At 50.2% G+C, this 27,000-nt stretch overlaps 9 protein-coding genes across 9 annotated transcripts; 5 read left to right on the top strand and 4 right to left on the bottom strand.

The window, feature by feature from the left end:
- Positions 1 to 1,495: 1,495 nt before the first annotated feature.
- On the top strand, positions 1,496 to 2,520 carry UREG_04318 (uncharacterized protein; the record flags this gene model as incomplete). Its single annotated transcript, XM_002544755.1, has 3 exons — positions 1,496 to 1,645; positions 1,721 to 2,010; positions 2,070 to 2,520. The coding sequence occupies 3 exons, from the start codon at positions 1,496 to 1,498 to the stop codon at positions 2,518 to 2,520; spliced, it is 891 nt and encodes a 296-aa protein (XP_002544801.1).
- A 963-nt stretch (positions 2,521 to 3,483) lies between these two features.
- UREG_04317 (uncharacterized protein) lies at positions 3,484 to 4,110 on the bottom strand (the record flags this gene model as incomplete). The annotated part of the gene is made up of 1 exon (XM_002544754.1): positions 3,484 to 4,110. One exon carries the CDS (start codon positions 4,108 to 4,110, stop codon positions 3,484 to 3,486), a length of 627 nt encoding a protein of 208 aa, XP_002544800.1.
- Positions 4,111 to 4,786: 676 nt separating this feature from the next.
- Positions 4,787 to 6,312, bottom strand: UREG_04316 (uncharacterized protein; the record flags this gene model as incomplete). Its single annotated transcript, XM_002544753.1, has 2 exons — positions 4,787 to 6,060; positions 6,159 to 6,312. The coding sequence occupies 2 exons, from the start codon at positions 6,310 to 6,312 to the stop codon at positions 4,787 to 4,789; spliced, it is 1,428 nt and encodes a 475-aa protein (XP_002544799.1).
- A 1,605-nt stretch (positions 6,313 to 7,917) lies between these two features.
- UREG_04315 (uncharacterized protein) lies at positions 7,918 to 9,217 on the top strand (the record flags this gene model as incomplete). The annotated part of the gene is made up of 4 exons (XM_002544752.1): positions 7,918 to 8,108; positions 8,273 to 8,561; positions 8,630 to 8,851; positions 8,909 to 9,217. 4 exons carry the CDS (start codon positions 7,918 to 7,920, stop codon positions 9,215 to 9,217), a joined length of 1,011 nt encoding a protein of 336 aa, XP_002544798.1.
- Positions 9,218 to 10,002: 785 nt separating this feature from the next.
- On the top strand, positions 10,003 to 11,404 carry UREG_04314 (uncharacterized protein; the record flags this gene model as incomplete). The annotated part of the gene is made up of 4 exons (XM_002544751.1): positions 10,003 to 10,044; positions 10,144 to 10,197; positions 10,296 to 10,994; positions 11,066 to 11,404. The coding sequence occupies 4 exons, from the start codon at positions 10,003 to 10,005 to the stop codon at positions 11,402 to 11,404; spliced, it is 1,134 nt and encodes a 377-aa protein (XP_002544797.1).
- A 475-nt stretch (positions 11,405 to 11,879) lies between these two features.
- On the bottom strand, positions 11,880 to 14,351 carry UREG_04313 (elongation factor G; the record flags this gene model as incomplete). The annotated part of the gene is made up of 1 exon (XM_002544750.1): positions 11,880 to 14,351. One exon carries the CDS (start codon positions 14,349 to 14,351, stop codon positions 11,880 to 11,882), a length of 2,472 nt encoding a protein of 823 aa, XP_002544796.1.
- Positions 14,352 to 15,004: 653 nt separating this feature from the next.
- UREG_04312 (uncharacterized protein) lies at positions 15,005 to 16,878 on the top strand (the record flags this gene model as incomplete). The annotated part of the gene is made up of 3 exons (XM_002544749.1): positions 15,005 to 15,445; positions 15,516 to 15,969; positions 16,022 to 16,878. The coding sequence occupies 3 exons, from the start codon at positions 15,005 to 15,007 to the stop codon at positions 16,876 to 16,878; spliced, it is 1,752 nt and encodes a 583-aa protein (XP_002544795.1).
- A 287-nt stretch (positions 16,879 to 17,165) lies between these two features.
- On the bottom strand, positions 17,166 to 17,648 carry UREG_04311 (uncharacterized protein; the record flags this gene model as incomplete). The annotated part of the gene is made up of 1 exon (XM_002544748.1): positions 17,166 to 17,648. One exon carries the CDS (start codon positions 17,646 to 17,648, stop codon positions 17,166 to 17,168), a length of 483 nt encoding a protein of 160 aa, XP_002544794.1.
- An 832-nt stretch (positions 17,649 to 18,480) lies between these two features.
- On the top strand, positions 18,481 to 26,107 carry UREG_04310 (uncharacterized protein; the record flags this gene model as incomplete). Its single annotated transcript, XM_002544747.1, has 3 exons — positions 18,481 to 23,118; positions 23,167 to 23,285; positions 23,338 to 26,107. 3 exons carry the CDS (start codon positions 18,481 to 18,483, stop codon positions 26,105 to 26,107), a joined length of 7,527 nt encoding a protein of 2,508 aa, XP_002544793.1.
- Positions 26,108 to 27,000: the final 893 nt, after the last annotated feature.

The raw sequence follows: 27,000 nt of genomic DNA, 5'->3' as shown, positions 1-27,000 counted from the left end.
TTGCGTTTTAAGTACGAAGCAATATATTCAATTGCCTCGCTGGGATTTTGGGATGCATCCTCCGTAGAGATTTGACGATATCTTTATGGAATTAATCTCCTTCCCTTGTTTTCCGGTTCCCATTGTGTATTCGCGTGCAGGCGACAAATTGTGGTATTTCCTCGACCTATTGGACTGAGACGAGGCATGTGCACCTAGCCCAGATGAACGTCCCCTTGTCACAGGAAATGAGGTTGAATTGCTGACTCTATATCTCCAGTCGGGCCGCCTGCATCACCGATGAGCTGCTCTTTGTCGTCTACCTGGTAAAACTTGACAATTAGCCAGCGCTTTAGTCAATGCCAATCATTTACATCATTTCCCCCGCAGTTGCACAAACCATTCTAGTCGGTATCAGAGTCCTTTTAAATCCCAGTTGGCCTCTTACCGCGCCACCGCACCCAAGGTAGCGTTGATGTAGTGGTTAGTATTAACTCGACATTTCCCTCGCGGTGGGCATTCTATGGTGTCCACTGGCTCTCCATCTGGCATAGCTAAGGAATTCTTCCCCAACACACGACCCTCGTCGTTAATGAAGCTGGCGGGGGTTCAACTGTAAACGCTGAAATACACGCTGTGGGCACTTTTTCTCACCTGGCGTTGGTGTTGGGGTCGGTGCTGTCGCGTTGGTTATGGTACGAGACGTCTGAGGCTAGTTACTCCATAGGCGATTTCAGACGGACTAGATGTTGGCAACAGGTGCTATCTTGGGACCTACTCGCGGCTTCGCTTAGCGCGTCGTTTGGAGCAGAGTGAAGAGGCGAGTCATCGCGTTTCTTGACGCGACAGCACAGAGGAGAGCACAGCCACGCGAGCATCCGATTTCTGATGGGTGCACCGGGGAGGTATTCATGCAGACGGCCCGAATCTGGGATCAAGAAGCGCCCTGGTGCCAGGCTGGTGGGTTGGGCAGGGTTTGTTGGAGGGCTCATCGTGGCCCTCTGAGCCACCAGTTTCGCTCCAACAGAGTCCATGGAGAGGCTGTGCAGGCCTTGTGGTGTGCAAGTGTCTTCAGCTCTGGAGTTTTGTGAGGAAAAGATGCCCGCAAAAGCGGCGCCACATTTGCCGTGAACCTTGCGGCGTGCGTAACTCGTTACTAGGTTGCTGTAAACAAACCCACCCTTGCTGCAAAGTACGGCTTCTCGACACTCCAGCTTGATGGCAACTTCAAATAGATCAGCTTGAAATTAATTCATTCTTTCTCCGTTTGCTTTTTTTAACTATCGTTGCTCACTTCATTTTCGTACACCCTCTTTTACACCTACTTCGTCCTTCTGCTTCGAAACCCACAAGGCTGCAAGATTCACGCGAGCATACATCTGCGGGAGAATTGCTTAGAGTCGATATTTGTCTGGCGGCTTCGGCGAAAACGGTTCGGAGTGCCAAAGACAGTCCATAGGCGGACAGAAGCTGGGAAAAGGTCCGATCGGGTTGGAACCCGACGACGCCGAAAAGAATGAAACTGCCTCATATCAACAGCGCCCGAACAAAAAACATCATCCATGCCTTCCAGGCGTTCATCATCTTTCTAGCATGGGCGATGACCATTGCTGTATTCACGAGAAACGGGAAGACTGACGGTCGGACGGCGTGGTACTTTGCTTTGGTATGCTGATCTAATTGTCCTTGACCCAGCTACCGTACTCTCGATCCTTCTGCTAATACTTGTGTTGCTGATTAGTGTTGGTTTTCGATTCCCGGTCTGATATATTTGACGGCTGTTCCCATATGGCCGCGGGCACGGCGGTTTGGCAACCCGTACGCCTTCGCTTCCGTCGACGGCTTCTACGCTTTTCTCTGGTTTACAGCTTGGATTGCGATAGCTACCTATGTCGGAACTGGGAAGGCTAAGGGGGAAGACGACGAAGACAACAAGAAGAAAGGCAGAACGGGATGTGATGCATTTGCGTACGGGAGTCCAGCCAAGTGTACATTAAGTACTGGAACGGCTGTCCTAGGTGCATTTGTTTTGTGAGGAACTCTCGGCAACAGATTCTAGCCTCTGGCAGCTCTGCTAACATTTGTGGCAGCCTACTTTTCTGTATTACCGCGTTTATGTCCATACGAGACGTCATGGATTATCGCCGCACCGGCATGATGCCCTACGACGGATCCGACCCGACATTTGCTGCTCAATCCAAAGCCGCTTTCTCGTCGAACCCTCATGAGCTCGACGAAGAAGATCCAGATGCTGAATTCAGAACGGGTCGTCCAGGAGGGTCACGCTCAGATCGTCACGATGACGGTGACGACTACGCGCTTCTCCAACAAAACGAAGTTGATGACATTGGTCCCCATGGTACCCGCCCGCCTCCATCTACTTATGATCCAACAGCACCCATAGCTCCTGGACCTCGACTTTCTCCAGCACCTGTGGCGCCGGGTGGCTTGATGCATGATTACGATACGAGCTACGGGGGCCCGTACTCTCATACATCACAGCCATCTGCCGACTATGGAATGGGTTCATACAACCGATGAGCCTAAAAGTACCCAAAGATTTTGTCCCTCTGAGCTACAACAATATTATTGCGGTTTTTGAGCCTTTCTTCCTTCCCGAGCCCTCGCAGCATGTTCCTTTTAGCAATGAGTTCCCTTTTTCCTTACGTTTGGATTTGCGTTGTATATCATGAGTTTTATTCTGTCTGCGATGCCCTTTTGCTCTTTTTGAAATGTGCTTTTTGATTTGTATCCTTTTCTTGATTGTCTAAAAAAAAAATTTCCCTGTTTTACTTTGCGTCTCAAGGAGATTAGGCGGTTAGGGAGTTCCCATAGGAGTGGACTTGCTTCTGATTACTTGGTTGTAAAGCATGATGCTTATACCCCATGGAAAGAAATGGAAGCAGAGGAGTTTTTGGGCTAAGTCCTTTTTGATATCTTCCTGGTTATACGCATAGTGGTCGTTACGTTGCGTGGACATCAATTTCGCGAATGTGAAATAACCCAGGCCGAGTTTTACAATTGGACGTGGAAATCTGGCTTTCGGGAAGGTCTCTTACCGTCGCCATAAAAGATGCTCCCAGCCCTTAATATACCGGCGGCCGGGCGGCCTTGAGTGTACCATTCCAACTACTATGCCCTTGATATGTTCTGAAATGGGTGAACCCACGCCGTGATGTAGATTTTATTCCAATATGCGAGTGGGTTGATGAACAGTCAGAGCCCCAAAAGGTCTCAATACTGCAAACCCCCCCCCCCCCCCTTTCGTCGGGCTCGGGAGTATCAACAGCCTATTTTGGAGCAGGACAATCTAGACGAATACCGCACCGTCGGCTATTCAGGCTCCTGGCGTCTGCCTTTTTTGTTTGGCCTCGCGGTAACGAGTCTCACAATACGAACATCTGTTCCCTCATTGCAACGCCTCGGAGCAACTGGAAAGGTACGAGCAATCTTCCGTCGAATGATGCCCTAAGCGTTCAGAGTTCGATTCTGGTGGATTATCGATCAAAGCCAGAGCCAGAAACGGATTCTTCTCGGTAGGCTAATTAGGAAGTGCCAAATGAACATGCTTTTCGCAGCATGTAGATACTTTCGCCAGAGTGGTTGAAAGCAGAGTGCCCATTCAGGACCCAATATTCCTTTTTGGATCAATGCTTCACAAGTCTTTCTCTCTTTTGAGCGGTCAATGATCTCGTATTCTTCTGGAATTGATGCAACGTCTCTTGTTTTGCGCTTGAAATCATATGCCACCAGAGCCATCGTAGGGTAGACATTATGCCAACAAGCCAAAATGAGACCATCAAAGATTTCATGACGGCCTAAGTCTGGGAATTTCATTTCCTCAAATCGGCGTTCCAATTCCAGTCCACTCTGATTAGTGTCTTCATAGGGCTTGTGACCATACACCATAAAGTAGAGAATTGACCCAACAGCAAATTGCTCAGTTCTAGCAGAGCAGAGACCATAAGTGCCCTTCAATGGCCCAGCTTTTAACCGCATAGCCCATGGAGCACTGGTATACTCCAAAAACTGCCCAACAGTGGTGGCCCGGCCGAAATCAGTCAGCTTCAAATTGAAGTTTCCATCAAGAAGACAATTTGTTGTATTGAGATCATTGTGACAAAACCCCATTTTCTCCACATATTCAAGTGCAGATGTGAGTTGCTGTATCCATCGGGCAATGAGAGTAGGATCCTCATAATCTTTCACACGGATAAGATCGCCAAAGAAATGGCCATTTACTCGCCCCTGATGTTCATGGAGCAGAGGAAAGAGTATGAGAGGAGGAGGAAAGCGAGAAAACAAAACAAGGGAGAAAACAATCGGACTAGAGGCAAGCGCCCTCCATCTGGAGTGGACTTGGCTATGCTTCAAGAATTAAGTAGACACGGCGTTAGGTTGACGCAGTGGGGGTGATCGACTGATCCGGTGGAGAAAGACATGAGGACAGCAAGATGGAGATAGAGTGGTGGAATATGGGCTCTAATCTGAAGTCATTGCTAACTACTCGGTACTCCGTGAGTCCGTGGGAAGTGAGTGACATATAGGGTCGGGCCAACCCAGCTATGCCAGCCGTTAAAAAAGTCCCATCAGTGATCGGGAACCTGGGGTAACTAGTAGCCGTATTGTCTCTGTTAGATGAGTCAAACCTAGATACACATTTCACAAGCAATATCTGCCCAGCCGGCTGGGTTATTCATAATAAAATATAGATAAGCTACTGCCCATAAGATATCACAAAACCTTGTCCAAACACGCACCAAATAGGAGAGATATTTAGGCCTTCCATGCCGGAACCAGGGGAGGGCTAAGGAGATGGAGAAAAGTAGGAAAATTCATCTGGCACCGAGGCATCTTCATCGCTATCCTGCCCAGCATCAACAAAGTGATCAACCATGACTTCATCGTCTCCGCTCTCCTCGCTATCCATGTCGGTTTCTTCTTCATATTCGACATCCATATCAGTGGTGCTCTGGTACTGTGGCATGTCTTTGGCCAGTACAAACTTTCTTCGACCATTGGGGCCCGGAACGATTTTGATTTCGCCTGATTCGAGCATGTCCCCAAAATGTCCGCAGTAACCAGTGATAGCAGGCTCGCTCGACGGGACCACGTCAATATAACTTCCGGCAAAATCGCGATACACTCGGCGACGGCCTTCTTTCCGTGGGAAAATTCTTTTCCATTGTTCAATGGGGTCGAGCATCTCCAGGTCATCAAATTCGAAAGGATCAAAAGGCCCGAGTTTCCTTGCATTATTAACGAAGGGCTTGGGTTCTGGGTAGAATGTTCTAGGTTTCTTCGGAGGAGATGGAGATTCGAAAGGATGCGGCGCTGATGAGGTTATATACTTATTGCCTTTAAGAAATGACAAATCGACAGAGTCTTCTTCGCGCACCCGTTTGCGATCTTTGGAGTGTGGTGGCGTAATTGGGGCGCAAGGTTTTGCTGGAGCGGTTTTGGGTGCTTCATCTTTGGTGAACTCTTGAATCGGTGCAACCTTCTCAACAACTCCTTCCACCATCTGCTCATCCAAGTTGGTAGAGTCGCTGCTAGGTGTGTCAACTTCCTCGAGCTGCAACGGAATCGTATCAAGCAGGCTGGTCAATGGGCCAACATGCTCGTTTAAATGTTCGTTCTGATCCTCGTCTTGTGCAGCTGCATATTCGGCCTCTTTTTGGGTTCCAACGTCGTTCTTAACTTCGCATGAACGTTTCTTCGGATCTTCAATCAATAATGTTCCATTTACTTCGGTCATCGCGCGATAGTGTAAGCCCCAGCCCCTCGAAGGAACGGTAGCAAGCAACGCATCGTACACATCGCCGGCGGTGCAACCGTGCTCTTCAGCAAATTGCTCATATGGAAAATTCTGTGTTATGCTTTCGGCGAGGTCTGCGAAAAATTTATCGCCGAAAGGATAGATCTCTGCGTTTGGCCGTGCCTGATTAGGAATATTCGGTTGATTGCCCGTACAAGCAGGAGTCTCTGCTCCCTGCATTTTGATCCCATCTTGGTGATTGGGCCCCTGTTCATCCTTCGAACCAGGTCCATCGACGATAGCAAATCCATTTGCTGCCTGGACTATTTTAGAAAAAAAATCTCAGCCTCTGTGCTTTTAAACGGTTTGTTTGGAGTTCAATAGGAAAGGATGAGTGGAGAGTATTGAAATGTATACTTACGTTGCGCTTCGAATGCAAGAGCTGCGGAAGGATCGAATTCGAGCACAGCTGCTTCGATTTCTGGAGGAATCACACCACTGCAAGGAGCGGAGGAAAGGAATAGAATCTCATCATCGGAATCTTCTAGATTTATAACAGGACAGAGTTTTGCCATGATGATCGGCTGGAAGGTGTGTATGTATCAGACGGCGTATAAGCGTTCTAGTAGAAGGAGGAATAGAAAGTAGGATCAAATAACGTAGATTCTGTGAAGGAGAAAATAAATGATGATAAAAGGCTCTGCTATCTGCAATGGTGCTCTAAGACGGGTGCATGCGTATTCAGGGACTTTGAATGGGATTTCAATAGGTGAGGGGAGAGTTCTGGGTATTTAACAAAGAAATGATTCATATTGTAGAAGATGTGTCTCTTGCAATTAGCAACAGGGCCACACAATGACATGGTAGAAAAGGTTGAACACACATTAACACAATGTTGCCTACAATATTGAGTCATAATCAATGCTGAGGAGGCCAGAATGAATAACCCAAGTATGGAAGGTTGGGTGTCTTCCCATGGACACTGGCCTGATCAAGGAGTTATATTCCATGGTTGTAAATCATATAAATCTTAAGGAGGCTAAACCTTTTATGAATATCATAACAAAAAGGCCTAGCTCGCTCAGAGGAGTGTCCTAAACTGTATGTTGAATATGATACGAGGGACATAAAAAATGACCCCCAATATAGGCAGAAAATTATTACTTCGATAAAGTAATGAGAAAATCGAAGACGCTATAATTGTTGAAACAAAAACTAAGCTCCAACAAGAGACATATAGATGCAGTAGGTATTAGAGTACTTCTGATGGCAAATGTATTCTGTCCTCGATAACCTGTGTTTGCAGTCTTGAGCTTGCATATATGATAGCAGACGCCTCAACAAACTGGGACCAAGTCAGCTAACATATCCATTCATATCAGCATTTAGGCACCATATATTAACTGCGTGGAAAATTCCTGGAGTAGCACTAATGCTTTGGCGGGGCTGGATCAGTGTCTGTGTCGTAGGGCTGAAGCTTGGAAGGCCATATATATCCTGTAGCCTTTCGTTTCTGCCTCCGCCGTCGCCGGGTAGGTTTACCGTCAACTGTATACCCATGGATTGGGAGTGGGGAGCCACGGCTTGTATACCCCAGGCGCTGCTCAAGTGGCAGCCTGCAGCGTCCATTGAATGCTGCCATGGAACAGTCCAGCCAAGTACCAGTTAGCACACCGTTCAATCACAAGATGAAGTGACGCACGACAGTGAGTGTTCTGTTCTTCAATATCAACAGGAGTGAAGTTGGATGACAAGACGTTGCTGTGGAACTGGAGGTCACAACAAGCCTAGCGCCGCCGCTAAACCCTTTCGGTGCCTAGCGGCACGGCCAGCAAGCTTCACCCACACACCCAAACACCGCTAGGCCTGATCGGGCATCGCCGCCTTCCTTAGGTAAGAGAATTGCCCCCTTTCTGTCTTTTTCCCTTCCTCTTCCCTTCTCTTCCTCTCTTCATCACCAGCAAGTTTCGATATTGATCAAGACAACCTCCGTCTCAATCCAAGTTCCCCCCCCCCTCTTTAGTATCTAGGGCACGAAGCGACCCTTTTATCCCCCCTCCTCAAGTCCCAGAGGCAGCTCAGCTTTGCTGAGTCTTGTTAAGTTATCAACACACCGGTCAAGTCATCTTTCAAACTTCTTCTTTCCCGTGTCCGATAAAGAAAAACTCAGCCTTTTCAAAATGTCTACCGCTGTCAATGAAGTTGCCGATGCGCTGGCCAATGCTAGCCTGAATGAACCAACCAACGGTACTTCCGATGCCCAAAACGGTGCCCCAGCAAGTGCCGATGAGGGTCGCCGCTTGTACATTGGGAACCTCGCGTACGCGACCACCGAGGGGGAGCTCAAGGAGTTCTTCAAAGGGTTTAATGTGTAAGCTTCCTGATCTAATACTCCTGGTCTTTGTGATCTATACTACATAGAAGCTTTTGATTTGGTTTTCCGGAACATGATTCCGGAACATGTCTCCGCTTTATCTGCATCTTGTCTCTTTGTCTGTGGAACATGCTAACCCCGTTATTCTCCCGTGTTATTAGTGAGAGTGTTTCCATCCCCGTGAACCCGCGAACTGACCGTCCTGTCGGTTATGCCTTTGTCGACCTTGCCACCGCGCAGGAGGCTCAAGCTGCTATCGCCGCACTGACAGGCAAGGACATCCTTGAGCGCAGAGTCTCTGTGCAGATTGCTCGCAAGCCGGAGCCCGCCGAGGTGAAGGTCGAAGGTGATGCCGAAGGCACTACCGGAGGCCAGCGAAAGAGAGGTGGGGGACGAGGCCGTGGCCGTGGCCGTGGTCGTGGTGGCCGGTTCGGTCGAGGCGGTCGCGCTGTAAGCTCCCTCGAGTTCTATCCAATTTGAAAAAATATCCGACCTGCTAACAAGCATTGGCAAAAAAGCAAAACGGAGCTGGAGCTGAAACCACCGATGAAGCTCCTCTAGCTGAAGTTACCAACACCGCCGAAGCTGAAGTTGAAACCGTTGAAGCCGGCAAAGAAGAGGCTACCACCACCAAGCCCCAAGGTCGTCCCCGCAAGCAACGCGGCCCACCTGAAGATGGTATTCCCTCTAAAACTAAGGTCATGGTGGCAAACTTGCCCTACGATCTTAGCGAGGACAAGGTAAGAAAAACAGGGTTCGCATTGATTTCGGATCATTCTAACACATCGCAACACTAGTTGAAAGAGCTTTTCGCGGCCTACGAGCCGGTTTCTGCCAAAATCGCACTTCGCCCCATTCCACGATTCATGGTCAAAAAGCTTCAGGCGCGTGGTGAAGCTCGCAAGGGCCGTGGCTTCGGTTTCGTCACTTTGGGCTCTGAGGAGCTTCAGCAGAAGGCCGTCCAAGAAATGCATGGCAAGGATATCAACGGGCGTGAAATTGCCGTCAAAGTTGCAATTGATAGTCCTGGCAAGGAAGATGAGCCTCTTGAAGCCGCCGAAAACAACGAACCAGCTGCTGAAGAGCCCGCTCCAATCGCCGCTTAGTGGAAACATTAATCGGCAAGCCAGTTGAATAACAAGAATTTCGACAAGCGGTTACTCGACCATGTGGGTTGTGTCCAGAGTCGGTCAAGACGGTTAAGAGTGAATATGTATTACCTGAAATGGCTGGCATGCTTATTACTCTGGGTATTTTATGGTGTCTACCAACCCTTTATGAACCACGCATTAGCTAGATGTTGACCAAATGGTGCTCAGCTAGCTCCTTTGTTAATTCTAAATGGCTATGTCTTCGGACAAAAAATCCTGATGAATCAAGTAGTCCATGGTTTAGAGTGACGCTACACAGTAACGCTTCAATTGTGATAGCCACCAGAATGTAGATAAAAAGGGAGTGCCATTGAAGTTTTGAGCGACTGATAACGTCGAGTGTCACATTGGCCTGGAGTTAAGACTACGTATCGCGTTGCTGAGTTGGGGCTCAAGAAGACATCTTCTCCCGCCATCGGTCAGGCTTGATCACTTGCTTTATTCGATTTTCCCAAACGGATACATAACCCCAGAGACTATCGAACAAATCAATTCTCTCTTGAGATCTCATAACTCTCTTCGGGTCTTCCCATCCTATCAAGCGCTTGACCTGGCGTCTTGGTTCTAAGCGGGGCGAACTTACCAGCAATCAACCGTGATTAAGGGAGCCTTCAGAATCCTCGTCCACTCTAGACGTTGGCTTTGGGGTATCGTTTTTCATTTGCCTTTCTTCTCGGAGTACGGAGTAGATGCGCTCCAATTATCCTGCAATACCATTGGCGTGAGCAGATTGAAGCAGGATGTCGAAGCTCTGGGAGGTGGATCCTGAGACGAGGAGTAAAGTATGTCGAAAGATAAGTGAACTGAAAGTTATAGAGCGGAAAAAGAGAAAGATGCTGACTTTCTGGAATCATTCGGGAGTGTAGCTACTTCTCATCCAGAAAACGAACGGGAACGACCGGTGTTGCGACTGTGGTGCTCCCTCGCCGCAATGGGTACGTTTCGGACCGCGTGTCATTCCTTTCTGCCCTACGATTTGATGACATTGGGGAATACAAGGATATTGTCGCTGACGAGGTGCCAATCGGTGTAGGCTTCTCCCAAATTCGGCACTTTCATCTGCCTCAACTGCGCGGGAATACACAGGGGACTGGGTGTTCATATATCCTTCGTGCGGAGCATAACTATGGACGCGTTTAAGATGGCCGAAATACAGCGAATGGAGCATGGAGGGAATGAACCTTGGAAATCATTTTTCAGCAATCACTCTACAACGATGGCGGAGGGCACGACCTTCGATGATGCTACGATAAATGAGAGATACAGTGGCGAGGTTGGCGAGGAGTGGAAAGCGAGATTGACCGCCAAAGTGGAAGGTAGAGAGTATGTGCCCGGTGAGGAGAAGAAGAATAGTAATATTTCGAGGACCAGCACCCCTACTACCTTGGGGGATAGCAGAGCGGATCAGACAAGGGGGATATCACCTGCGGGGGTGAGGAATATTAGGCCTAGCAAACAACAAAACGAGGAATATTTTGCTAGGCTAGGTGGAGAGAATGCTACTCGGTCCGAAAGCTTGCCTCCATCGCAAGGGGGGAGATTCACCGGGTTTGGAGGCGGGATGCCTGCGTCGAGACAGACTTCTCAGCTAAATGACACGATGCCGGGAATCAACGACTTCCAAGCCGACCCCGTTGCGGCATTGACGAAAGGATTCGGGTGGTTTACAACTACGATCGGCAAGGGCGCGAAGACTGTGAACGATACCTACTTGCAACCGGCCGCTAAATCGGTATGTGATATATAATACATGGTTCTCTCTGCAGAAACTGAAACTAATCCCCCTTTGTTTTGATCGGATAGCTTTCTGAATCCGACTTCGCCGCTCAAGCACGTCTAGCTGCAGCGGAGGTATCTCGAAACGCCACGACCTCATTCAATCGCTTCGTTGAGGGCGCGGATGGCCACGACAGGTCCGCATCCGCACCTAGGCACTTCGAGCCCGAGAGAAAAGATTTTTGGGATGATTTTGCTACTCTCGGGGAAGAGAGGAGCAGGGGATCAAGCGCTACGACTCCCGCAAAATCTGGGGCAATCGGAACAGCAGCTATGAAAAAGAACCCTCAGACCGGCGGTTCAGGCGCGAGTGCTGGGGCTGGCTCCGCAGGCAAGGGTAAAGATGATTGGGATAATAGCTGGTAGAAGTAGATATCCGGCAGGGTATACCCACTTATCCCGGCTTTTGCTGGTTTTTATTGAGGTTCGTCATGCGGCTTGAGAAATTGTATTACGGCGTGAATTTTGTGGCATGGAAAGGCTCCCCGTACATAGTTTCTTTTTGTGCTTCCATTTTGGATCACTAACTACAATTTATTGGCCTTTGGGTTAGTTCAATGTGGTTGCATTGGATCAGTTGTTTCATAGATGCTGTGCGCCAATTTACATATACCGATGGTGAGAGCTTCAGAGAGCGGAAAGCAATGTGATTAAGATCTATTTTCCAGAAGTAGGATCCAATACTTATTATAATACAGCTGAGAAGGCAATAACGGGAGTTTAGACAGGGAATCTCGCTATCAAAACCTGAGATAGGCAAAGGAGAATTCTTATCTGTCCTGCCCTTAGAGGCGATATATATGAATTCAAAGATGGCAGACCAGACGCCAACCAATCCACATCATAACCCCATCATCTCGGACAACGCAGCCTTTTCTCTCTGACTGCTCATCTTCTCAAACCGGTCAACACTCATCACGAATGTGCCTCTTCCGCCCGTCAAGCTACGGAGGTGTTTCAGATACCCAACCATCTCTTTCAAAGGGACTTTGGCTATAATTGTGCGCGACTGGTTTCCTGACATGCCAGACAATGCGGTGTCTAGAGATGTGGAGGAAGTGAACGGGTCAGGAGGCGCGTAGATTTTGGAGACGTCGATTTGCGGTAGTTCAGACAGAGTTTCTCGGGATGAAGACGCCTCATCATCATCATTCAGTGATACGATATGGCCGCCGCGTGAGGATGAGATATCGTGAGCTACAGCGCCGAGACTGGATTCTTGGACGCTGATCGCGACGTTCATGACAGGCTCCATCAGGGATGATGACGATGAGACTTCTTTGAGAGCGGATTGTGTGGCTAGACGCGCGGCAGCGGATATGGCAGACGGCGTTGTATCTTTGCCGAAGAGATGCTGAGTTACATCGAAGGTTAGGGTAACGTCCACACTGTGGACAGGGAACGCGTGTTTCGGCCCTCGCGTGAGAGCAGCAAGGCAGCCGTTATATAGGGAATTTTGGATTATTGATAAGGAGAGATGTGGCGGGAGAAGATCTTTGGCAAATTGGGCCATCCCTCTTGACATAAGCCCCGGGGTTATGATCGAGATGCGATTACCATCTTTTTCTCCCGTGAAAAGGACATCTGAATCTTCTGGGCCCTCAGGTTGCTCAATTTCATACAAGGGCTGTACGATGCTGCTGCAGCCGGCCTTGCCTTTCCGGCCCGCAACCTCTTTATCGTATATTCGTGTGACCGGCGGTGAAGTCTCTGATATACACTCTCGATATCCTATCTCAATCCTTCCCATGGATGCTTTTGCCTTGAAGTCTTTGATCAGACGATCACTAGCTATCTCAAGGTGAAGCTCTCCCATACCACTCAGCAACGTCTGGCCCGAGTCTTCGTCAACTGTAACGTGAAGGCTAGGATCTTCACGAAGCAACAATGCAAGGGACTCTTGAAGGTTCTTCTCCTCGCTAAGGCTGTGCATCTCAACACTAGTAAAGAATACCGGCGGGGGTATGTCGATAGGGCGAAGCTGCAAGTTGCTCAACGATCCGGGCGCAGTTTGTTTGTTTCCCGAGAATGAGAGCAATGTGTCCCCGGTTCTAGCAAACTTCAGGCCAGCAATCACGCCGATATGCCCAGCTGGGATCGATTGTACTTCAATAGCATCATTGCCATACATTTTAAAAATTCGAGGAGCTCGCTCTGAGACGTCAAGGTTGGTATTGAATAGCAGTGCATTCCGGTCGAGGGCGCCGGAGTAGACGCGGACATACACCAACACTCCCCTTCTAGCATCGTTCACTACCTTGAAAGCGAGAGCGCAACTTTCTAACTTCTTGATAGCGGCGTTGGCGTCGGAGCTCGACGATGCCAGCTTCTTCTTTTGCTTGTGCTTGGGTTTGGCCGCACCCTCCAGAACTAACTTCCCGTCAAGTAGGCTCTGTAGGCCGATTTTCGTTGATCCGACACTGACCTCCGGGTCAGGGCGCTCAGTTGGACTTGGAAGCAGGTTGACCACCGCATCAAGGAGTGGCTGCACGCCGATGTTCCTAAAACTGGCGCCAGCAAAAGTGGGAATAATCCTGCTAGTCTCACCGAGCAAGCAGCGCCGTAGACTCTCCCAGATTTCAATCGGTTCAACGGCGAGATGGTCTTCGTCGTGCTCCAGAAAGCTTTCTACCATTGCGTCGTCGTGCTCGCTTAGAAGCTCAACGAGAGCAACTCGAGCATTCTTCATCTCCTGGGCGAACTGGGGATCTGATTGTTCCAGGTCATATAGTTTTGACACTGCAATTTGCTTTCCATCTCCGCGTTCCTCCCAATGAAGGCATTGCAGTGAGATTATATCACCAACGCCTCCGAATTTCCTATCTGCGCCTTGAAACCACGGGATTTGACAGACAGCCGGCCATCCCCCGAGCCTTGATCCAATCTCTTTCACGGTTCGTCCAAATGCGGCTCCTTCGCGATCAAGTTTGTTCACATAGGCAATACGAGGTATGTTGTATGTAGATGCTTGATGCCATACCTGTTCCGTTTGGGCTTCAACTCCAGCAACGCCATCAAGAATGCAGACGGCCCCGTCAAGGATACGTAGAGACCGTAGGACTTCAAATGTAAAATCGGCATGCCCGGGAGTATCTATAAGATTGATCGTGTGCGGCAAGGCAGACCTTGGAAGCCCTTTTTTCTCTAGATCTTGCAGGCTCAGCGCGCTCTGATTCTCCGGGGGCCAATTGAAAGTAATTGCAGCAGACTGGATAGTGATACCCCTGGCCCTTTCAGCCGGGAGAAAATCGGTCACTGTTGATCCGTCATCAACGTCTCCAATCCTTCTAGTAAACCCGCTGTAATAGAGCATGCGCTCGGTGGTTGTGGTTTTGCCCGCATCGATATGGGCAATGATCCCAATGTTTCGAGTGCGGCTTAAATCCCCAGCTGCATTCGCATCAAGAGACGTCGAATATGCACGCGGCAGACGCCTTACGGGGCCGAATGAAACCCTGAATTGGCCGCGCAGTCCTCGCTGGCATCTCGAGCACACCCATCGGAGGGCGTACGGCGAGGTGATGAGCATCCCGGTGGCTTAGAAGATCATAGCATGTTCAAAACCCCAATATTCCGACTGGCCAATTCTGGAATAACACTAAGGTGTGAATTTCTGCGCAGCGAAAAGGTTGAGTTTGCGCGGTCGAACTGTAGAAATTTTGTTGCTGGACAAGGAAGATGTTCGGTTGATTCTTCGATGCGCAACTCGTTGATCTCTAGCACGAACGAGCAGCACACAATCCAACAATCCAACAATCCAGCTGCTGTTCTGTCTTCTGCAATTCCATGACTGGGGTTGCATTTGGCTTCTTCTTCCCGTCCTGCACTAGTTAGCTAGGTAACTAACTACGTTGCCAGCACAAACCCGAGATCTGCCTTGATTGCCTAGACAGCGAATTCCATACCTGCGCCCTCTCGTTCGCCCTCGGCCATCGCAACAGCTCATCTTCTCGGAACCCGTTGAACATGGACTATTCATCTATATCCACCGATCCAGACCATCCTGCCGGCTCATCGCCATGGGGATCGTCTTCTCCACGAGCTGATAGAACCACCTCTTCCGTGGCGGACGCGCCCTCGCCTCCTCTGGTCCCGCAACACGACTCGCCGTACACAGATGCAACTGAGCACATGCGACCTTCCACGGCCAACGATCAGAATTCACTGCCCGAACGTCTTCAGAGCGCACACATCGACGAATCCAATCCCGGCGACAGCCGCGCGGGCTGGCGGCACACATCTCAAACCCAAAACCCGAATGCTCCTCGGGCTCAAGCTCCTGCGAGATATCAAACTGGAGCGAGGCAGCAAGCGCGGCAGAATGCTCCTAATTATAAATTGCAAGCAAAGATTACTGCGCTGGAAAGGGCTGGGAAGAAAGACCCGATCCTGCGCTTCGACGTCCACGTATGCCACCTGTTTTTGATGCTGAACATGGCAAAGACCTGATTTACTAATTGAGCGCTTATCAATATAGACCAATATACCCAAGTTCAGGACCACACAGTTCCGTGATTTACGCCGTACGCATTCTGAGTTCGTGAAACTCGCGGATCACCTAATATCTTCGAACCCCGAAGCGATTGTTCCTGCTGTGCCTCCGCCATTAACCCCAGCCGGCGCTGGAACCGACGAGGACGAGGTACGCGTCAAAGCTTCAATGCAGAGATGGCTCAACTACGTTTGTAGCAATGACGTTCTTATGCATGATGAGGAGATGGTCCTTTTCGTGGAAAGCGATTTTGGCTACAGTCCGATGGTGCGAATGAAGCAGCCGGCAACCGGTGTCCGAAGGAAATATTTGAAGCAATTTGCGCCGCCGCCAGATGATACGCCAGAGCTCTTGGATGCGCGACCCATTGTTAAACGATTCTACCTTGGGACTATGGAAGCGGGCCAAAAGGTCGATCGTGTAGTGAAAGCTCGGAGAGGTAGGAACATAGAGTACGTTTGCTTAGGGCTTGTGACTAATCGCGCTTACAGGCCTTGCGCTTGCGGAGTCGGATTTGGGCGTCAAGTTGGGACAAATGCATGTCCAGGAAACACATCCTGGATTGGCAAATGCTTATCGAAAGCTCGGCAAGGTCATTCAGACTGTTGGCGACTATCACGCAGCACAAGGAACAGCTGAAGCTACGACTCTTGGCGACCCTTTGAACTATCACTCTTCGGATGCATTTATAGTCAAAGAGACGTTAACAAACCGCCATATCCTTTTGCGCGAGCTGATTCAAGCGCAGCAGACAGCAAGAAGCAAACGCGCATCCGCGGACCGGTTAAAGTCGAGCTCGTCTGTTCGACCAGATAAAGTTGACGAGGCCATCACTGCTCTTGACGAAGCAATTCAGCATGAGGAGTACTTGACGAAAAAGACTCAGCGAGTCACCAACAATCTGCTGCAAGAAAAGCGCCGCTGGTTCAACCGTACCGCAAACGATGTTTTGCTCAGCATTAAAGAATATACCCTTCGCCAGATCGAGTTTGAACGCCGCACCTTGAGTACGCTCGAAAGCGTGCGTGCCGATATCCGTGCCATTGATTCTTCGGGCGGACTTAGTCGCTTGGGACGCGAGTCGCACCCTGCCGCTCGCCGGGCAAGCTTGGCTTCGAGCCAGGGGCCGAAAGGGGATGCATGGAGCGGTGTTCCTCGACGGGGTGATAGTCTGAGTAGGAGCATTAGCGGGAGCCTTATCGCGCCTTTGCCGGAGGACGATGAAGATGTCAACGGTGGCGGTTCGCGGATGGGCATGACCAGGTCGCGCAGTGGGACGATGGACGACGATGAGGATCGCGTTGATGCCAAGAATGCGGCGAGTCGTTTGGCCACGAGCACATTCTGAGGGAGAAAGTGTTGAGTATCTGGGTGTTCTCCTTTTGAGTGGCTCGATTGCTAGCCGTAGTTTGCACTGAAAGGCAGATCATGAAAGCACTCATATGGATCTATAACTAGTGATGGAGACCTAATTCGTGGGCTCTCGGTAGTTGCAGATAATGAATTTATTACGAATGTATGGTTAAATAGATGGTCGGTTCTTTCATTCTGAACCTGTATCCCATGCTTCGCTCAAGGAAGTTTGATATACAAAAGTCCCTAACAACACGCATCCAAAAGTAAATCCATGACCGATCAGCTTGTTCCTTTCGCTTCATTCAGTTTCTTCTCGAACTCCTCCATAACCTTGGCCGGCAATTCGTGATGTCTCTCCAGCCCATCATTCGGCACCTCAAACCACGCCGCCGTTTCCTTCGTAAAACAATAAGACTCCGGTTTCACAAATGCGTCCTTCCCGCCCTTGACGTCCCAATCGTCAAAGCTCCCCGCCGCAAGCGAGATTTTGTCCGGAGTTACGTCCACCTCGAAGGTCAAGCTGGAGCCGCACTGGTCGCAGAACCCGCGTTTGGCCCATTCGCTTGCCCGGAAATACTTGGGTGGCTCGGTGGTCCAGGTGATGGCGCTGGCGGGGAAGCCGGCAAAGGTTTGGAAGGGGGCGCCGGCGCATTTGCGGCAGGTGGTGCAGAGACAGTGGTCGATCCAGTCTGGGAGGACGGTGCTGGTATAGCGGATCTTGGAGCAGGCGCAGCCGCCTTTAAGGACGATAGGGGCGGTCATTGCGGTGAGGAGCTCGGGCTATCAGGATGGACAATGTGGCTTCAGAGGGCTCTGCGTTCGTGTTTGGCAGGCTGGGGAGGGGACATCAGACCCTTATTTATCAATTGGGGCAGATCTGCAGGAATCTGGGACATTGCTGCCTAAAGTTTCTTGTCAACGCACACTGGGGAATACGAAACCTGGAATTCTGACGCTCTTGTCCGAGTGATGCGAATGGCTGCTAACTCGGCCAAGACGCGCTTGGGTTGCGGGGAGGTGAGTCGCGCCGTCATGTTTTCAGATCTCGGACCGACAGCCATCAGGAATTGGGGCTTTGAATCAGTTCCCAGCATTGAGGCTCGGCTTCCAAGCAGATTGTGGTGTTCATGATTGTTCGCCGAGGTGGACTGCAGTCTGCTGCTGGCGGTGGGATGGACTCCGAGCTAGTCCTCCGTATTTGACATTACTAATCAGAGCTGGGCGCCAAGGAGTGACTAATCAACGTTGGCTCACGTGACGTAAAGCTCCTTGCTGTTTCGGGACTAGTGCGGCATGTGTGAATGAAGGCGGCGACCATCCCAGAACAGGAAGGGAGCAAGAATCAGCGCCATCGCTCAACGCCCTCCAGCCGGGTCACACAACACAACACACGACAATAGGATCCTCGACGATTCATCTGGCCCTGCTGGGAGACTCTCGCTTATCTCGCACACATGGTATTGCTTTCCTTTCTTCCTTGTCTTGTCACTGCAAGGTATCTGACCTCAGTCTATCAGCACTGCCTATGAACCAACCCTCTGCCTCCCAGCAACTTTGCGTGTCGAACCCGATATCCTGATCGACGCAGCCGGCCATGGCGCCTGGCGCCGGCAACAAACGCAAGCGGGGCGATTGGAATAATGATGGCTCTCGACCCTCCCCTCACCGGCCTGGAAATCTCAACCTCGCCCAGCAGCAACAAAGCCAATACTATAACCAGTCACGGGACGGAGGAGACAATCGCGGCAGAGGAGGAAGAAGAGGCAGCAGGGGAAATCGCAACAGCCGGAGAGCAAGCGACGGGCCTAACTTTCAGCAAAAGGAAAGTTTAAAAGTGGCCTCGCCCTTCACCCCAGATGAGCCCCGACAAGCTCAGTGGAACGGCCTGCCGGCGCGCGGACCAACAGAGTCGCCAGCCCCGCCGCCTGTGATTGTGAAGAAAACTGAACCATCCTCCTATGCCTATGATTTCGTTACCGATGATCACGTAAAAAATTGGACTTCCACAGGAAGACAACAAGTGGTTGACGTTGGCGTGGGGCTTTGTTCAAAAGAAGATAGGATTGCTTTGGCATCCTTGTTTCAAGAGCTTATCCAGTCCGCGTTTGATGGCCGAGTACCACCGTCGGAGTGCGGGACGGTGGTGAAGCTAATTACAGGCGAAAGACCTGCTTCCAATGAAGAAGTCGGCATCGTTTCACATCCCACCTTTGACAGCCATTCCATTTTTCTCGATACCCTTTCAATTCTAACAGATGCCGACCCGTCACGCAACAACCTACGTCCGCTAGTACTCTCCACTGGAATTCCCCTCTCTCTTATGCGCCTCCAACTCGACACACCACTGCTACAGGCCTTGGGCTTGATCCGAGACACTTTCAGCCGCATGGGCATTCGGAAACAGACAAACATTCTCTATCGACAATCTAATTATAACCTGCTTCGGGAAGAATCAGAGGGGTATTCTAAACTCCTGACTGAGCTTTTTACAACTAGCAACAACGAACCTCCTTCCAGTGAGGTTGTTGAAGAGACTTTTGAAAGAGTGAAAGCAATGATCGGTGCCTTTGATATGGATGTCGGCAGAGTACTCGATGTAACCTTGGACGTGTTTGCCGCCGTCCTGATCAAACAATTTAGATTCTGCGTCAAGTTTCTTCGCGCGAGCTCATGGTGGCCGAAAGAGGATACCGCTGCACAAGGCGGTGCTGAAACGGGGTTACCAAAGTGGGCCCTGCCTGGATCTGCTGGCTGGTCGACATCTGACGAAGAACGAAAAGAAACTCTCCTCTTAAACCAGCAAAGGGATCGCGCTTTTTGGGATAGAGTGAGACAAGTGGGGATCAAAGCATTCTTCGAAATTGGGCGTCGTTTGTCCTCGGATTGCGACGAGCATACGTCTATCTCTTATCTTGACCCTGAACTTAACGACGAAACTAAAAAGTGGATTGAACAGACAGGCACGTTGCCTCCCAAGGGCAACAGAGTTGCGGCGCAACTTCTTGGTTTCAAATTACGGTTTTATTCCTCCAGCTCCCGAAATGCAACCGATGTTCTACCGGATAATTTGATATACCTTGCGGCTCTCTTGATTAAAGTCGGCTTTATATCGCTTCGTGATCTGTACCCTCATCTTTGGCGACCGGATGAGGCAATGGAGGCCCTTAAGGAGGAGAAGATGAAAGAAAAGACAGAAAGAGAAAAGGCCGGTCGTCGTGGAGGTGGCACAATGAATGCACTGATGATGGCTGGGGCTCTAGCAGATGATACTTTGCCCCTTCCCCCTAGAACTCGAGGGCTTGAGACGAGGTCTGCAACGCCAGCCAAGGAACAAGAGGCAGATAAAGACAAAACGGCTCCTCCAAAAGCGGAAGAAGAACAATTGCCGGAGCCGGCCGACCAAAAGGTTCTATTGCTCAAAAGCCTACTTGCCATTGGTGCCCTGCCGGAATCTCTATACATTCTTGGGCGCTTCCCATGGCTTCTTGACGGCTACCCTGAATTACCGGAGTATATCCACCGTATCCTCCACTATTGTTTGCATAACATCTATTCGTCGGTTCAACCGTTATCGTCGCGAACTGAATTGAAGGAGCGCAGAAAAATTGTTGGCTCAGAACAAGGCGCCGTATCACAGGGACGTGTACGCTTGTCAGATGCTGCCCCCCGGCGTGTCCTTCGTTGGGCGCTATTAGATAAAGAAGATATCGATGGAACCGACTACCGATTCTACTGGGACGATTGGACTGATAGCTTACCTGTCTGCCAGTCCGTTGACGACGTGTTCGCGCTCTGTGGGTCATTGTTAAATCTATCCGGTGTAAAGATCGGTCAAGATCCCAGCCTGCTGATTAAATTGGCGAGAATCGGGAAACACAGCTTGGATGAGGATACATCAGAATCGAACCGAAATCGATGGATCGATATGTGCAAGCGTCTTTTGGTTCCAGCGCTAAGCTTAACAAAGATGAACCCTGGAGCTGTCAACGAAGTATTCGAGCTACTCAGTTGCTTTCCCCAGAATGTCAGGTTTTCTATCTATGCCGAATGGTATTTTGGACAAACTTCTCGTTTGCCTGATATCAAATCTGCGTTCGATCAAGCGAGATTTGAAACAAAAGATGCGTTAAAGCGGCTAAGCAAAACGAATATTCGACCTATGGCGCGGACTTTAGCGAAAATCGCATATGCCAATCCCGGAATTGTCATAAACGTGGCAGTGAGCCAAATCGAATCTTATGAGAACCTCATCGAGGTTGTTGTCGAATGTGCAAGATATTTTACATACTTGGGATACGACATCCTAACATGGTCTCTAATTAATTCTCTGGGTCATAAGGGGCGTAGCCGCATGCAAGAGAGTGGGCTCTTGACGAGCAGGTGGTTGAATTCCCTGGCGTCCTTCGCTGGAAGAGTCTTCAAAAGATACTCGAGCATCATGAATCCGGTCCCAGTTCTGCAATATGTTGCGGAACAACTTCGCCACAACAATTCAACTGATCTCATCGTCTTGGAACAACTGGTTAGTTCGATGGCTGGGATTGTGACTGACACCAATTTCAACGATGCTCAAGTCCAAGCAATGGCTGGTGGCGAGGTGTTGCAGTCACAAACCATGTTGCAGCTCCTCGACAAACGTCACGAGTCCAAAACTACTTCCAAACGTCTCATGAAAGCACTTACTGATTCGCAACTTGCCGGTCAACTCCTCATAGCCATCGCCCAAGAACGAGTCACTTGTGTTTTCAAAGAGACCGAAGCAGATGTCGAGCTCAAGCTGCTTGGCAATATCTTTGACGAAATACATCGGGTATTAACACAATACCTAGATCTGCTTCGGGCCAATTTCACGGAGGAGGAGTTTGATTCGTTTGTGCCCGATGTCTCATCACTTATTGGAGAGTTTGGAATTCAAACGGAAGTTGCATTCTGGATTTCTCGTCCTAGTATTGCACATCGAATGCTCGAGTACGACAAGCAACAACGTGAAGCTACATCGAAGAAAGCCGAATCGGAGGCAGCAACGCCCTCCAAATCTCCAGACACGGACGTGGAAATGGGGGAAGCCGGGGATGCTACTGAACAAGCAGGAAAAATTGACTCCGTCGACTCGATGGCAGTTGATTCGACTTCTCAGGAGTCACAGAAAGCCGACCAAGAAAGTCCAACTATTCCTCCCACTCCAGCAGTAAATGGAATAACCTCCACTTGGCACCCTGTTCTTGATGAAATGATGGAAACCATGAAATCCAAATTACCGAGTGACTTGTGGGATGTCGTGGGTTTACCATTCTATACCACTTTCTGGCAGTTGTCGCTCAACGACATCTACGTTCCTCAGAAATCATATGAAGACGAACTTGAGCGTCTGAAGAAAAGGGTGATTGCTATCTCAAGCGACCGGTCTGATTTGAGCATGGCAGGATCGCAAAAGAAGGAGCGTGAAAAGAAGCAAGTTAACGACTTGCATGAACGTATCCTCCTTGAACATAAACGACATGTCAAGTCATTTACTCAAACCCGTGCGCGGCTTCAAAAAGAACGGGAAAAATGGTTTGCAGGAATGAGAGGGAAACATGACGCTCTTAACCTGGCCATTATTCAGCAGTGTCTACTCCCCCGACTTTTATTGTCTCCTGTGGATGCCCTTTACTGTTTCAAATTGTTCAAGTACCTCCATTCCTCTGGGACGTCGAATTTCAGGACTCTTGGTCTCCTCGACCAGCTTTTCCGTGACCAGCGTCTGACGAGCATTATTTTTCAATGCACTTCAAAGGAGGCGGATAATCTTGGTCGATTCTTAAATGAGATCTTCCGCGATCTCAGCAGATGGCATGCCGATTCTGCGGTTTACGAAAAGGAAGCTTATGGTGCGAAGAAGGATCTCCCGGGGTTCGCAACCGCTGTCGACGCAGAAGGAAAGCCGACTATCTTTCTAAGCTATGAGGATTTTCGACGTATTCTTTACAAATGGCATCGCCTTTTCGGTGCAGCCCTAAAGACGTGCTTGACCGGGGGCGAATATATGCATATTCGCAACGCGATCAGTGTCCTCAAAGCTGTTGTTCAGTATTTCCCTGCTCTTAACTGGATTGGTACTGACATGCTCGCAATTGTGAATCATCTGAAAACGTCTGACCCTCGTGACGATGTGAAAATCCCAGCAGCATCGTTGATTGGGGATCTAAACAGAAGGGAAAAGAAATGGCTACTTCCTCAGGCATTTATGCTCGTAAGTACTTCGGCTCAACCAAGAAATGAGCGACCTAACACAGTACAGAACGTGCCCGCCGACAGACCAGCCGGGGCGAAGTCCACTACGCCGCAATCTCGGTCGGCAACTCCTAGAGCACTCAGTGCAACAGCACCAGAGTTCAAACCATCTAGTGTTCTGCCAAAGTAAGCCCTACCTCGATGCATTCTTTGTTTATATTCTTTCTTACGCACGTAGGTCAAATGGCACTGGTAAATCCGAAGTCGAGGAAGGTGAAGTGGAGGATGCACAAAGAATTGCTCAAGCTCAAAAGCCTGCAACGATTCTTTCTCCACCAGCTCCAAGTGAACCTACGAATCTCCCGGAATCAACCGTAAACGACCAAAAGCCAAACGAGACGGACCGACAAGCAACTGAAATTAAAGAGCAAACGTCAGAACACCTAACCCAGCTACCACCACGTCCAGAGCGTTCTCCGAATGAGTTTCCAAAAGAGATGCAGCCTTCAAGCGGCCCAAGGAATACGGTCCCGGAATCTAGAGCAGAATGGAAATCACGAACGGAACTAGCTCCGTCTGCTAACATACCCAAACGTCCCGAACTAGAATTTCGTCAACCGCCACCCAACCTGCCAAACAAGCCCGAGTCCCACGGTTCGTATCGAGACGGACGGATGCCCGGCAAGCCGTCAGATGGTCTTGAGAGACGAGACGTTCGAAGAGAAGGACGTGAGACAAGATATCAAGACCATTCACGACAGCCACCGCACGGTCGGCAGGAAGTTATCGGTGATCACCCGCATCCCGGTGACGCCAGAGTGCACGGCCGCCCTGGTCATGATAGAGATCGAAGAGACTCCACTCGTATCGAACGGGATTTTGGGCGCCGCTTGCCTACAGAAGATCACTTTAGCCGACCTAGTCCCCGAGATCCAGCAGCTCTGCCCCGTGACCAAGAGCACCATGATCGACTGAATAGAGGTAGATTGAATCAACCTGATGCGTCACATCCAAGAGGGGACTCTTACCGCCAATCCCGCGATGATATGAACCAATCTCGATTAGGGGACTTCCAGCAGTTCCATGATCATAAAATGGAGATGAACCGTGACCATGTTCCGCCAGGAAGACTGCAAAGGGACGACAGACGACCTCTTTCGTCACGACCTCCAAGCCCACCCAGAGCAGACGATAATCGTGGCAGGTTAGATAAGGGAGACGATCGAGATGATAGAAAGAATTTTCCCCTACAATCATCTCGCCGTGATGAAGTGCCTCTCGGGCCAAGAGGGGATAGGCCTCAACCTACTATTCCTGAGAATCGCCCCCAGGCAGATTTTCCGCGTGACACACGAGACTTGCGGCAACCACACCCACCTTCAGACCCTAACTATGGACGTCTAAATCAAGATTCAAGATATCCTCGTACGCAAGAAAACTTTGACCGGCCTACTGACATTCCATCCGGACCAAGGCGAACATTGCCTGGGCGCGGCGCAAGAGCTGCTCCGGCACCAGCACCGACACCGGCACCGGCACCACCGCAGGTCACACCGACATCACGTACCGATCGCCACCTTCCAAGTGGACCCTCTGGATGGACAGGCCAGAGACATGGCCAACAGCAAGATCCCGCTCCGTCTTCGAGTGCAAGTGTTCCTTCGCCGCTTGACACTTCGGGCATTCACCCGGACCGGCTACGGGCCCTGCAAGTCCCGGATCGACCGTATGGTCCAAGCAGCCAACCGCCATCTCCTGCACCAATCTCCGCTCCTTCAGGCCCTCGTGGCGCACCACCTTCAGGCCCATCGCCAACGCGGCCTTCGGCTCCTGGCACCGGATTTGCCAATGAACGAGGCCGAGGTGACAAGAGGTTTGCTGGTTTGAACAACATGCTGCAGCAAGGTTCTGGCCCTCTGGACCGAGGTGGTCAGGGAACTATGATCAGAGGACGAGGTGCAGTTGGTCGCCAGAGCGGCTCAGCGAATGCTCCGTCGCCGCAAGTAACTAGGCCACAAACGCCTGCAGAGAACCAAAGCGGAATGGCTCAAGGCCCAGGAAAGCCGGACTTGTTCCCTTCTCGGGCAAACGGCGCGCCTCAACACACTTCTCATCGCCAAGAACTTGAGGAGGAAACGCGCAGAGTGGGACGAACCGGTCGTAGAAGTGAAATTATGGGCGAAGCCGCATCCCAAGCGCGGGGCTCACCTCGCCAGAGTTCCAGTGGGACTCATACTCCAGATCGCCCTACAGATCTCGGCTCTGACCGGATTGCTGATCGAGACAGGGGTCGTGAACGAAACCGAAGAGGCGATGATGAGATTACGAGAGGCAGTGAATCCAAGAGAGAAGAATATAGAGAGCGTCCAAGGGAGAGAGACCGTGATCGCGATCGCGAGAGAGAAAGAGAAAGTAGGGATAAAGATCGGGATCGAGACCGGGATCGGGACCGTGAACGTGGTCGTGGTAACGAACCAGCAGATTACAGAGATGAGACGCGAAATTCGCAAGAATCCTCCAGAAGGGTTAGTCAACACTTGGATAATTCCCAAGCCCAGACTCCAGGAAGGAGCAGAAGAGATAAACGCGAGCGCTATGATGGTCCTGGATCACAAAGCGGCGGACCGTTTGATACCTCTGGCCGCATTACCGCGAATAAATCTACACCACATCAACCGCCGCCTCCACCTCCACCACCGCCTCCCGCGTCGGACGATCGCAGATGGAGCAGAGGCGATGACCGAAATAGGGACCGTGAGATACGCGATCGCGAACGAGACCGTGATCGTGGTGATAGGGATCGAGATAGAGATCGCGATCGAAGCCGCAGGGAGCCTGGCAATGGCCGTGGTGGTGGCAGCGGTAACCGAGATTCTGGAACTACTGGTGCTCCAGTCAATACATGGACGCGGAAACGTGGGCGTGGGGTTCCTGGGAATGGCGATGATGTACAGGACCAGGGTGCATCCATGAGAGCCGCGAGCGAGAGTAAGAGATCGAGACGATAAGGAATGATTCTACAACGCTGTTCGTGAGTTGTTCTCAGGGGCCTGCGGGTCGACAGCATCGCCGTATTACTCGAGATTTTCCCTTCCCCTTTTTGTACTGTTTTACTATCTACCCTTTTTTGCTTCCTAAATTGACAACTTGATCTATTTGTTGCCCTTTGAAACCTGTATGCAAAGACATTGGCGCGGAGTTTTAATTTTATGGACTAGGGATCTATGGGAATGGAGATGCTAAAAAAGAAGCGCGGGAATTCCTAACATTTCAGATATCTGCTTCCATTTTTCTGTATCTGACAGGGGGTTTGGTGTTTGATGCATTCTCTGGCTCTGCTTTTTGAGTTGAATGGACCTTGAACGTCAGTTGACTGTTAATTATCCTTAGAAATGTCACTCGGGAGTAACTCTCAGGCGTTTTCCGTTAAAAGACATGCAAATCCAATAGAAGCAGACTCTCTTTGCCAATCCCAACAGGAGTACTCCGTATATATCAGCCAGTGACGAATCTCTGCATTCTTCTTGCTCTGGACTCAGCCCCCCGAGCAAGTCAACCGCACCTTGGCAGCCTACATCCGTTTTGGCAATCGATGCGAAGGGAGTAACCCTAGATGCAGCAATATCAACATAGCCTCTACCAATTTTGTTGCCTAAAATGATGATGATGATGCTGGCCCCCGAATCCACGGGCATTCCGTGGTTCTCTGAAATTTCGCTGCTTTCAGCCACCCTGCTGGAATCCTGCATCATGGGTTATGCTACTTGTCTGATATAAATTCAGCCCTGATCCCCTTTTCCATTTTTTTTCTGGTAGCCTTTATGGATCTTTATTTTCACCTGCAATTATAGCTTGCGTGTACATTGCCGCGCTCTTTAACATTGGATCATGCTTCCTCCCC

This window comes from Uncinocarpus reesii, genomic scaffold (genome assembly GCF_000003515.1).
Source record: "Uncinocarpus reesii 1704 scaffold_2 genomic scaffold, whole genome shotgun sequence".
Lineage (NCBI taxonomy): Eukaryota > Fungi > Ascomycota > Eurotiomycetes > Onygenales > Onygenaceae > Uncinocarpus > Uncinocarpus reesii.
Note: the sequence above shows the minus strand (reverse complement) of the source record. Positions and strands in the feature narration are given on the sequence as shown.